Source organism: Streptopelia decaocto (genome assembly GCF_964273445.1).
Source record: "Streptopelia decaocto genome assembly, chromosome: 6".
Lineage (NCBI taxonomy): Eukaryota > Metazoa > Chordata > Aves > Columbiformes > Columbidae > Streptopelia > Streptopelia decaocto.
The window spans coordinates 48,789,735-48,802,081 of NC_138660.1; the positions used below are offsets into that span (position 1 = coordinate 48,789,735).

General features: G+C 34.5%; 1 protein-coding gene across 1 annotated transcript in view; it reads left to right on the forward strand.

Moving 5' to 3' along the window:
• TTC21B (tetratricopeptide repeat domain 21B) overlaps positions 1-12,347 on the forward strand; it is a 35,653-nt gene that overhangs the window by 15,859 nt on the left and 7,447 nt on the right. The window contains exons 15-24 of the mRNA XM_082055725.1: positions 206-444; positions 727-799; positions 1,804-1,914; positions 2,843-2,981; positions 5,144-5,250; positions 6,021-6,209; positions 9,174-9,284; positions 10,423-10,504; positions 11,281-11,431; positions 11,921-12,082. Of these exons, the coding sequence (XP_081911851.1) occupies positions 206-444; positions 727-799; positions 1,804-1,914; positions 2,843-2,981; positions 5,144-5,250; positions 6,021-6,209; positions 9,174-9,284; positions 10,423-10,504; positions 11,281-11,431; positions 11,921-12,082 (1,364 nt within the window). The remainder of the gene's footprint in view (positions 1-205; positions 445-726; positions 800-1,803; positions 1,915-2,842; positions 2,982-5,143; positions 5,251-6,020; positions 6,210-9,173; positions 9,285-10,422; positions 10,505-11,280; positions 11,432-11,920; positions 12,083-12,347) is intronic.

Consider the following 12,347-nt stretch of genomic DNA (forward strand, 5'->3'; position numbering starts at 1 on the left):
CTGATAGTGCATATCATAAATTTTATTTACAAAATCAAGAGGAAAAAGCGTTTTAAAAGTTTTAGCAAAAGAAATGAATAGCATGGTTTGGGGTTTTTGGTGTTTTTTTTGGTTGGCTTGTGTAATGCCCCCAGAAATTCATTTTCTTATGATGTCTTTATATTTGACTGTTCAATGACAGTTCTGTTGGTTTTGTTATTTGCAGCATGAAGCTGCTATAATACTGCAAGAGGCCATTAATGAATTTTCTGGAACTCCTGAGGAACTAAGAGTCATGATTGCAAATGCAGATCTGGCAATTTCTCAAGCAGATGTTGAACAAGCCTTGACTATGCTTCGACATATTACACCTGAACAACCTTACTTTGTACAAGCTAAAGAAAAAATGGCAGATATTTATCTTCAGTACAGGAAAGATAAGAAGTTATATGCTGGCTGCTATAGGTAAAAGTTTGTGGGGTGGGGGGTGGTGTATTTTTATAGATTTTTAATGGTAGCATGGTGAGCACATTTTTCCCTATCTAATACAATACATCAGAAGTATTTAGTGACATGATGAATTCATTTGAGTAAGTGTTGTGACATTTGAAACAGAAGTTATAAGTCCTGTTTTGGAAAGATATTTCAGATTTTTTTTTTTGTTTTATTTTTGCCCCATTTGTTGTTGTTTAGATAACCAGTATTGACATGTTAAAGATTGAGCAAAGGTCTGTCTTCTCTTTCCAGAGACCTAGTAGAAAAACTGCCAAGTGCTCATACTTTTCTTCTTCTTGGGGATGCATACATGAATATTCAAGAGGTAAGTGCTTGCTAGAGGTGAATGGAATGATTGAGTCATTTGTTGACTTTGGCAAGTTGAGACAATGTAGCATGCTGACTCTTACTTTAGGATGTAACAACACACAGACACACCCACACACACACGCCTCCCTCCTTGCTGGCTACAACGTGACTATTCTTAGTTCAAAGAAAATTTATGTATTCTAATAACTGATTGGATGGAAGAGAAGGAGAGAAGTACACTGACCCGTAGGACTAACAAAAATCTAAAGTGAGAGCTAAATTAAATTCAGAAAGAAGTTGGAGATGTTCAGAAAGATTCTAAAGCTTAGAATAATTCTAGGTAGCAGTTCTCATGTTCTAAGTCTTTTTTAAAAAAAATAAATTATTGAGTTCCTATACATTTTTTTAATGTGCTTTGCTTTTTTTAATGAAATGGAAATGTTATTCAGTGTTTGTAGAAGACAATGTAGTCAGGTGGACATAGGAATTTAAATGATATATATTTAAATTAATATTTTGAAAGGAGAGTTTGGGTTAGGATGCGTAACTAATAGGTTAGATTACTTGTTTGGGGATCTGTAGGTGATGAATGTTGCTTACTTATTAATGTTGGTGTGTAGTTTTCTCCTTAATCAAGAATTATAAAGTAAAAGGGAATTTGTTTAGATCGGCTATAATATGGCTACAGGAGAGAACTGGATGGTCATCCAAGACAGTAATAAGTTTGTTAAATAGTGAAAATATTAGTAGAGAAATTTCAGTGGAAAAAGAAACAGGTTGATTCAAACTTACTTGTTTGCCAAGTTCTCTCCACATTCTGTTTTAGCATGGAAATGTAAATTTGCATAGGCTTTATGCTTCCTGCAATTTCATAGTTAGCATTCTTCCCTCAGAAATATTGTAGTTTATTAACCAGTAGTACTTTTTAGTCGTTCCTGGAGGTTTTACTGGGTTTTATTTTCTTCATACATGTTTTATCTTAATCCTGCACTGCTGTGTTTTTATCTTTTACTGTTCAAGCCTGATGAAGCCATAGAAGTCTATGAGCAGGCCTTGAAGAAAGACCCGAAAGATCCGGCTTTAGCAAGTAAAATTGGAAAAGCCCTAATAAAAACGCATAACTATTCGAAGGTATTCTATAAATACTGTATTAGGCTAAGAAAGTATTGTGTTCATTATTGTCAACATCAGGCTTTGCCTGAGTTTGTTTTCAGGTTGGGTAGAAGAAGCGTTTCACTTTAAAGTGCTAAACAGAATTAATATCCAGGAATTATGTTTGTAGATCCCCTTCAAAATATCTGGTCAGTCAACTCTGTGGCCCTTGCACAAGCATGTTTAAGTATGTTCTATTTTAAAACAATAAAAGTTAATAAAAATATTTCAAATTCATTTTGGAAACTTAACATTTCAACATGATTTCAGTTCTCATTTTTCCCTTGGCTTAAAGACATAACATTCTATTTCAACACTATTTGTTATTTTGGAGTGGGTTTTTTAAACTTAGCAATGTTCTGGATCAATAAACTATTATTGCATTTTTTTTTCTTGAGTAAATATTTGAGATTTTAATTTATATGATTTTCAGTTTTTATGTTTAAAAATGCAAAGAGAGAAGACTCCTTTTTATTAGGTTATGCTTAGTTGGTATTTTTAAACATATTTTGTCTTCAGGTTTTGCAGGTAGACTTTGGGAAAATATTTCTCCTTTGTATACAATAGAGCAGGACTGGAATTATACAACTTCAGCAGCTAATGACAATGTAGTTTAATTGGTAGCGATCCTGTCGACGATAAAATGTAATGATGGGGTTAGGCTATGTAAATGCATGTTTATCAAAATGTGGGCTCTAGCTTTAATTTGGCATTACATTTTGGAAGCCTGAACTTGCAACTAAATAACATTTTTAATATAGTATTTATTAGAAATTACTTGGTTACAAGAAAAGAGAAGAAAGTGGAGAGGACTCTAGATAGCATGTCATTAAATACCTGAGTAGTAAGGTGGTTGTCTTTAAGATTTGTCTTTAACATGCAGATTTTTTTTGTTTCTTCCTTTTAGGCAATCAGTTACTATGAAGCTGCATTGAGAAGCGGTCAACAGAATTTCCTTTGCTATGATTTGGCTGAGCTTTTAATGAAACTGAAGCAGTATGAAAAGGCAGCAAAAGTACTTCAGCAAGCTTTAGATCATAAGCCTGGTAGGAATATTACTAATTTACAGCAAAACATACAATTTATACTGTTGCTTGTCTTTTCTGCATGATTCTAAGGAATAAACAAGTTCCACATAAACTACTTTTTAACAGTAAAAAATAAGAGACAAGTGATAAAGGAGAAATGCACTCTAAAATAAACTCAACTTATATTTAAAAGTGCTTTTGCCAGGACTTTTAAACTTGGAACATCTGTGATAGATGAAATCAGTAAATACAACAGCAGAGCTCTACACATGCAAATTTTTTTCTGTTCTATGGTTAACAAATGATCAGTTTCTGAACTGAACAAACATAGATAAGTCATTCCTGCTGTGAGGGAATGGTGATTTAGCTGGTGAATTCTACCCAGTGTCCTCAGAGCAAAGAGACTGAACTGGTTGAAGACCTCTCTTAGGACCCTCTTTTACCTTATAGGAATATGCACTAACAAAGCTAAACCTTTTAGATTTTTTTCCTTGTTTTTGTTAAAAGGCAATGAAGAAGTTTTAAGGTGTTTAGTCTGAGCTATTGAGCTATACTCTTAAGGAATCTATTTGTAATGGTTAAATCATATTTGTTAACTTTTGTGGCTATCTCAATACAGAAACAGTATTATCAAGTCTTATTACTAGTCCCTTCTGTAAGTTTTTCTTCTGTTGCTGTTTTACTGCTCTTTCATGTTGTGCAGGGGAATGTTGTGTTTCTTTCTTATTTACTGAAAAAAATCCTCCAATTTAATGTTCTATTCCTGTCTTAGTTAAGCCTTGGAGGATCTGGCTAATGTAACAATCACACTCAAGACAAGATCTCCTAGTGTGGAAGGATAAGTTAGCAGTAAATATAGTTTTCCCCATGTACTTTAAAATCTTCTCTTCCATCTTAAAATGAAGCAAAAAGTACATAAGCCAGTACCCCTTTTGTATGTATGTGATACACAAGCATTCTCTACATGAAAAGAAAATGTTTCTCATTGGCTGATTAGGAAGATTATTGAACAGTTCAGTCTATGTTTTTAGAAATGCTAAAATATCCTTCATTTGTGGAAGAAAAATGAAATGTAGGAAATGTACTAGAGGGAATAATCTTATGAGGTTGGCTACATGGCCTAATTGCCTATTTAGAATAGCTTGTCACAATTAGAGCCCTTTGAAGACAGTGTGCTAATAGAGCATAGCTCAACATACTTTCATTTTTCTAATTTTCTTAAAGATAAAACATGAATTTTAGTGATGTATGTTTTTAATGTGGAACTGTGTTCAACATACCACTTTGTCAATAGATTAAAATGAACACAAGCAAGGGAGAACTTGTATTCTTCAAATATTTTATGCATATATATTTTAACCATTATTCAAAAGGGGCTTGCTGCATTTTGAGTAGATACTGACATATTTAATTCAAGTAACTTTTTGTGTCAGTTCCAGACTCTAGCAAAAGAAGGGTAGTTTAAGGTCTGACTAGAAATTTCATCAGTCTTATGCTTTTGGGGTATACAGTAGCACCCATGGAAACAATGTGGATGTTTTTCATTGGCTTTGAGGTGTATTTAGACAGGAAATGTCAGGAGTAGCTTTATTTATGTCTGTTTAAATCAAAAGCTTTTCTCTCATGTTTTTGAGAATGCAAATAGACTAGACAGTGTTTCTGTATTATTTTGGGGGCTCTAAAGCAGCTTGATAGAGTTGCTTAATTATACCTTGCCATTTTCATTGGGACAAATAACAGGTGCTCTTGAGGATTTTGAGTATCCTTGGGGAATCAAGCGAGGCTTGTTGGTATTACTGGGTCTTTGGAATGGTCACTAGTTCATTTCTAGGTCAAAGAACTGGGGACAGTATTGAACTCTGTCTGAGGGACTTGAATTAGAATCCTCGCTCCAGTGGGAGGAAACCCAGGTAACTCAGTCGAGAGAATACCTGATTCTTTTCCCTTTTGAGGAAAGCATCTTTTCAAAGTCTTTGGCCTTGAATTTCACTGTTTGTAGGTTGTAATGTTTGCTCTGCCCACTAAAAACATGAGTCAAATCACGATCTTAAATACATAAGATCAAGATGTGAAGTTTTCACATCAGCTCTTCCTGGAGTATGTAGAAAGCTTCACCTTTCTTTGGCTTTACCAGGATCAGTTCTTACAGGAATCACGTTTGTTTAATGTAATTCTTACAGTTAATGAATTGTCTTCTCTGATGGAAGATGCACGTTACCAGGTGCTTCTGGCAAAAATTTACAGCAAAATGAAGATGATTGATGAAGCTGTTGTTTCACTGCAACAGGTAAAGGGGAAAACAAAAAACTCTATGAAAGCTTGCCACATCCTCACTTTTATCCCTGGTTTCACTTTTATTCAAAATTCTAACAATATTTTTGTGAATGAGGAAAATGCATACATGGTAGGGATAAAGCACATAAGTGGTTACAAAGACTAAACTTTTTGTGAGTGGTGTTACCTGAATTTTAGATCAAAATTCAGGCTTTTACTGGAAGCCTGCATTCATACGTGCCTTCATTTGTGTATGGAGCTTGTTTGTACCACACTTTTCTTAAAGTACACTAGGGGTAAACTGGATCCTTCCCCAGCTTTTTGCTTTAATGTCTGGTTCCTTACATTTCACAAAACAACACATGTATGTTTATGTCAAAATTATGTTCTATACAGTGTAGATTATGCATTATTGGATTGGCATGCAGTTGTCATAAGGAGTGTGTTAGAAAAAGTGTACTGGCTTTCCATCTTCTTGAAAGTGTTGAACATTAGGTTGTTTTTCAGCATGTTTTTAATGTGAATTTTGGGGAAGCAAGGCAGTTTGAGGCAGGTTGTTGAGGGGGAGACATTGGGGATTGTTTTGTTTTGCTTCTCTTCATGGATGTTTTTTATAGTGGAGACATTTTTTCCTGCTTTTTTATTATTTGGGTGTTTTCATCTATAAAATACATAGTGTGCTTATAGAACCTTTTAAAAATTTAATTGCATTACTTTAAAGTACATAATATAAAGTTCATGTCTTAGAAAATTTTTGACTATTCGCTCCTTTCCCCCGACTAGGCTAGAGAACTACAAGCCAGAGTGCTTAAACGGGCTCAGATAGAACAGCTGGATGCAGTTCCTGCACAGAAAAAGTTAGCAGCTGAAATTTGTGCTGAGATTGCAAAACATTCTACAGCCCAGCGAAACTATGAAAAAGCAATTCAATTTTACAAAGAAGCTCTGGTACACTGTGAAACCGATAACAAGGTCAGTTCTCCCTCTGAGTATTTTGCAGTTTTTCCATTAAGTTTTGATATCTAGCAATGTATTTTGCTAATTATCCACAGTGTGGAAGTATATTTGCAATTATTTCTGCTTTATGATATGGACAGAGCCTTGAACTTTCTCCCCTTCTTTGCTTGTTATGATAAAATATTTGTATTTTTTGCTAATTTCTGTCTCTTACATAAACTGCTGATTCAAGTGGTGGTCTGCACGGGCTCTGAGTTGGCTCTTAGATTGTGTAGTCAGCCTGTCGTGTACCAGTTGAGGACGTGCTAAGGTATGACATGGTAATAATGGAGATTGTTTCAGTCTTGCTTGTTGCTTGTCTTCTGGAATGAAGAACCAGTGATTTCAGTCAGTTCAGATAATTTCTGTCTCTTCTTTATCTGCTTTAGCAGTTTCATACTTTTATTCAGACTTGATAGGATTCTGAATTTAGTCACAAAACGTTGCTGTTGTTGAGCAGTGGTTATTGCGCTGTTTCTCTCTTCCCTGCACTGCCTCTTTCTCACAAGTCTGCCTCTTGATAAATGCTGGTAACTTTGAGCTTATTTTTATCCGCTCTTCCTCCTTTCACAGCCCCAGGTTATAGAGATAAGAGAGGGAAAAGCAAAATGCTAGGGAATTTGTAATGAGCACCAAAACTAAGTGTCAGCTTTAGTGCGTTTTTTAGATTAAAATTTTTTTTTTTTTGGTCAAATTTCCATTATTTTCTAGCCTAAGTGTGTTGTGTATTTAGGTGTATGTGAAGACTTCTTATCTTGTCACTTCTTATTGCACAGCTATCAGATTCACTAGCTGCTAAATTATCAGAATATCACCTGGTTTTAATACTTGAACTCATGTGTTGTGATTTCAAGAAGGTCCTTACTAAAGCTACAACCTCAGCATCTTTGAGACAGGCTTTCCTCAAGGCATCTTGTAAGAATGGTGGAGAAGAAAAATAAATTGGGAGAGGAACAAAAACATCCTTAAAATCTTAAAAGAAGGGTAACTTCCCCATTCTACCATTAAAAGTGAGGAGGCTGCCTGTCATAGTACAGGTACAGCGATGGCTTTTGTGCTATGGCATCACAGTAATTCAGTATCAAAGCCTTAATCTTTTTTTTCTTTCACATCAATACTGAAATACCGGGATGGTATTTCCCTTCAATTCTGGCTAAAATCATACTACCGAGATATTCCCAGTGTTACAAGATATGTTGTGCAGTGATGTTTGTACTAAGTATCTCTGTGAGATGCACTTACTGGAGATTTTTTGCTTTAATCCTACTTTGCTAGCAATACAGAATACATTTACATCTTAGACAATCTAAGTGAATTTGTGAGTCAGAATTTGTTCCCTGCTTAGAGTACTGAAAGCAAAATACTTTTGGTTACCCATAACTAGTATAAATGAGTCACTTTACTATAATTTCAGTAGATTTGAACTTATTTTCTTCCCTTCCTTTGTGAAAACATTGCTACAAGGTTGGAATTGAATTCTTTTAGATTACGAAATACAGACTTGAGCTGTTATACACCCATCTATTTCTCAATGTCTTCACAGAGTTTACTTTCCTTAAAATTACATACAGAGGTACTGGAAATTCCTTTGAAGCTGCCTGTACCTTGTTTTATCAGAACAAAATTTCCCATAATCTAGCCAAAGTAACCCAAACCAGATTTTAAATGTTGCGTTAAAGAAATTATTTAGCTAAACAAAAGAGATTACAGTCAATATTGTAAGGGTTTTGTGTTGTGCTGTTTTGTTTTACGTAGTTAAATCTGGTACGTAATGCCCCGCCTCATTTTTCTGACCAGGTAAGAGGCAATGCATTTTCCAGATGCAGACTTGAAGCGGATCACAGACTGCATCAAGCACATTTTACAGTATCATTGGTTTTTGGGTTGGAGCTGAAAATTTAGAGACCACTTTGGGTCACTGGAGTCTAGTCAAGAAGTCTAGTTTAACTGGCATTCTTCTCTGCCTTGCCCAGGGCAGGAGGTGTTCCATGACTAGCAGGCTGCTTTTTTGTCTTCCACTGTGGTACGCATGTAAGAACAGTGGCTTGAAGAAAACTTTCATAATTAAAATTCTTACGTGCCTGCTATCTCAATTTCATTTCAATGCTTACCCACCTGCCTTTCTGTTTCAGAATTATTTAGCATATGCTTGAATATCTAAATAAGAAGAAAACAGTTTTTAAATATTATGCAAATAGACTTCATATCCTGAACAGGATGTTTGAAACTCTGTTTTGATTCAGAAGTGCCTTTCGCAAGTGTAACCAGAGAGAGACTTGCGATGCAATTATAAATGCCTCCCTTTCAAAAACAAAATCAAAACACCATTTAAAACTAAACAGGAGTGACATTGCTCACTGTTTGTCTACTGCTAGTTTTACTTTGTGATTGGCTTGTTTTCTTTAATGGGAACTCGATTAAATCTGTGGTAACTATTGCATTTATAAACTTTTCTGTGGCATTTAAATCACAATCACTGTGCTCGGACTTCAGCCTTAAGGATGCATGTTTATGTACATTTCAGTTCAATATTTATTCTGCAATTGCTTCTCAGAAATGGATCCACACAGAGTCTTAATGTGGTAGGTTTGGAAATGGAAATAAGAAAACTGTTTCTTCTGGAATTTGCTTATACTCCAAAACCAATTGATGAAAATTATTCTTACCAAAGTATTGAAGTCTTCAGAACAATGCTATCTGAGTGGCTCTGTTTTCAATGTAACTTCAGAATAAGCCTCTGAAGAAAAGTTTTATCTGTTTTAAAGGTGAGGGAATGAAAATGAATTATATTACTTGACCGAGAACCCATAGGAAACAGCACAGAAAGCTCTCTCCTTAGAAAAGAAAGAAATTTTCCCTGAGGCTCTGAAATCTCAGGTTAATACTTGTAGAGCTGAACCAGCTTTCTTCATCTTTGATTACATGTATTTTAATCTACAGGCAATGTTGGAACTTGCACGTTTATATCTTGCACAAGATGATACTGATGCCTGTCAACATCAGTGTTCCTTACTGCTGAAGAATGACCAAGATAATGAAGCAGCAACAATGGTATGTGCTATTATACCCATCCTGTATCAGAAGTTTGAGGTTTGTGTGTCTGCAATGCAATGGATCAATAAAATACTATTTTTAAGAGAGCCTTCAGCTTCTGATTTCAAATATATGTAAAAAATGCAGTACAACAAAGTGCAAGATGATGTTTTTCTGTTTATGTTGGATAATGATTCAATATGAAGTTTTTAGCAATCATAGCCTTCATTCTATCTTAATGCAAAAATGTGTCTTTAAAAGCACTAGTGGAGGAAAAAGTAATACTTGTAAAATGGATTAAAGCATGGATTAATGCGTGTTCTATTAACAATTCACTGATGGTCAGGGAAGAAGTTTTTTTTCCAGCACAGTAATATTAAGGCAACTATCAAAAAAAGCTTTCAGAAGAAAAGAATTGTGTACTTAAGGTAGTTTTACATCCTTATACAATCATAGTTAATCATATTCCTAAACAATTTTTAATCACAGCTACAGATTCTCTGTATACTTCCTGGCTTACAAGACAGTTCAGTAGATTGAGCAGCTTTTGCTTTAACATATTTGGAGCAAAATTATTTTAAAATGGAAATAATTTATTTTCTCACTGCAGTCTAACATCAGGAATTTATCCTAGTATTGTGCAAGGAGAGGGGTAATAGCACTCTTAATATATGTTATTAAATCTATTCTTTATTAGTTACTTCTCAGAGGAGAAAAGCTGAAATGAAATAGTTTGTTTTACTTCCATGGCTGAGGTGGGCTATGGTCTTTCTTTCCTCCTAATTTTAAACTAAATTTGCTTTTCTATATGTTTAGTCTGCATTTATTGGAAATAAAATTAGGAGTAAAACTATACAAGGAAAACCAAAATATTTGAAAAGTACATTGAAGTGGTTTATGCTCCTTTAATTTCTACATTAAGTGAAAAATTGAGATATGACCCTGTTCCTGCTCATTATTATCCTGTCTGTCTGTATATAGACAGTGTTTATTTTCCAGGGAGTAATGAAAAACCCAACACAATTTACAACTTGTGCAATTCCTGCAGAACTCTAAAGTTGTAGTTTCCACTCCTTGCTTTGAAGAAGTAGAATTAATTATAAACCGCAATCTGTAATATTTTATTTTGTTTTTTCTAAATCGGTCGATATTGTAGATGATGGCTGATCTCATGTTCAGGAAGCAAGATTATGAACAAGCTGTCTTTCACTTCCAGCAGCTCTTAGAACGCAAGCCAGGTGAATATTCAGCAGTGATATTTTTAATTCTGTATGACACATAGTTCTAATGAGAGAGAGGAATAGAAATCGAAAAAAAATACTTTATATGATTAAAAAGAAATGTGCTATTTATAATGCAGTGGATACTAAAACCAAAGACCATTACTGTATATAAAAACGTGAAGTGATTGTAGGGGAAGATGGGAAAATTATTTATCATAGATACAGTAATTTGCTGCAGTGTCATGTGCATCGTTTACCTCAAGCAAAATATAGCTGGGGTGTTATTTACTTGCAACTGTAAGGCACTTTCTCCTGTGTTTAAGGTATCAAGTGCATGAACACAAAGCTAGCATTTTAATTCAATATAGATAAAGGAAACTTGTGTCAGACAGGAATAAGTTGCTTTTGGCAATTTGCAAATTACAAACAGAGAGAGAGAAAGGTACTAAAATTTGTTAAAATAGTACTATAATAAATGTAAAGCTTTCTAGTGAAGCTTGTGCAAGAAGTTGTGAGAGTGCAGCAAATACTTTTGTTTGAATACTTTGGAAAGTACAATTATATTTCCCTTCATACAGTTGTTTTTTTTTTTTAATAAGTATGGCAAGTATCACTTGATATCTTCATTTTTGTATCTGTGGTTACTATGTAATATGATGTAATATGCCTTATGTATTACACCATATATCATTTTTGTATGTGAAAACCACAAGGTGCAAGCTCTTCATTTCTTAAGAAATTAATACAGCAAATAACTAGAATTACAATGTCCTAATTATTTGTGTATTTAGATAACTATGCAACCCTCTCGCGATTAATTGATCTGTTAAGAAGAGCTGGGAAACTAGAAGAAGTCCCAAGATTTCTTTTAATGGCTGAAAAGCATTCTTCCAGAACAAAGCTTGAACCAGGATTTCACTACTGCAAAGGACTGTATCTTTGGTACTTGCAATTATAATTAAGGTTTATTTGATTATGTGGTACATATTTAAATTAACTTTCTTGTCATCCATTATTATTCAAAGGTGCTACATATAGTGTGATATGTAATAAAGCACTAATTTCCTAATTAGTTGAGGTGCTAGGATTTTCAGAAAGGTCTCATTTTCTTTTCTGAAATACTTTCCAATAAGCTTCTCTTTAAAATTAAGCTATTTTATCTGTCTCACATACATCTTTCATATTTTCTGCTGTTAAAATGGATATTCTTGCTGGTTTGATGATATAGGATTAGTTTCAAATTTTAGAATTTATCAGGCTGTTTTTACTCTGCAAAAGCAGGTTCCTTGCAATAGTATGCATGCTGTTCAGTCTTTGCATTATCAGTGTGTGCAAGTGTATCATCTGTTTTTAAATACTTGGGTTTCTTTTTGGGAGCTGGGACAGGAAATTTTATTTGCCCAGCTTTAAATATTTTAATTATCTGTTTAGGTATACAGGTGAACCAAATGATGCACTCCGGCATTTTAATAAAGCCCGAAAGGACAGTGACTGGGGACAGAATGCAGTCTACAACATGATTGAGATTTGTTTGAACCCAGATAATGAAACTGTGGGTGGTGAAGTCTTTGAAAGTCTGGATGCTGACATAGGGTAAGTGAATGAAGTAAATATTGCTTGGGTTTTTCTGTCATCCCCTTCCTCTGCTGCCCCTTAATAATGTGTGCTAACTTAAATTGCTAGAACTTTGAGTCCATCTAATGCTTTGAATATTCTACTTACTATATTGTGAGAGACCACCCTAGACTGTAATAGGTCAGTCTCAAGCAGAAAATATAGATGATGTTATTGGGCATCCGGGTCACTTGCAGTGTTAAAAATAGCTTGTTTGGTTGGATCTACTGTTGTTACAGAAGAG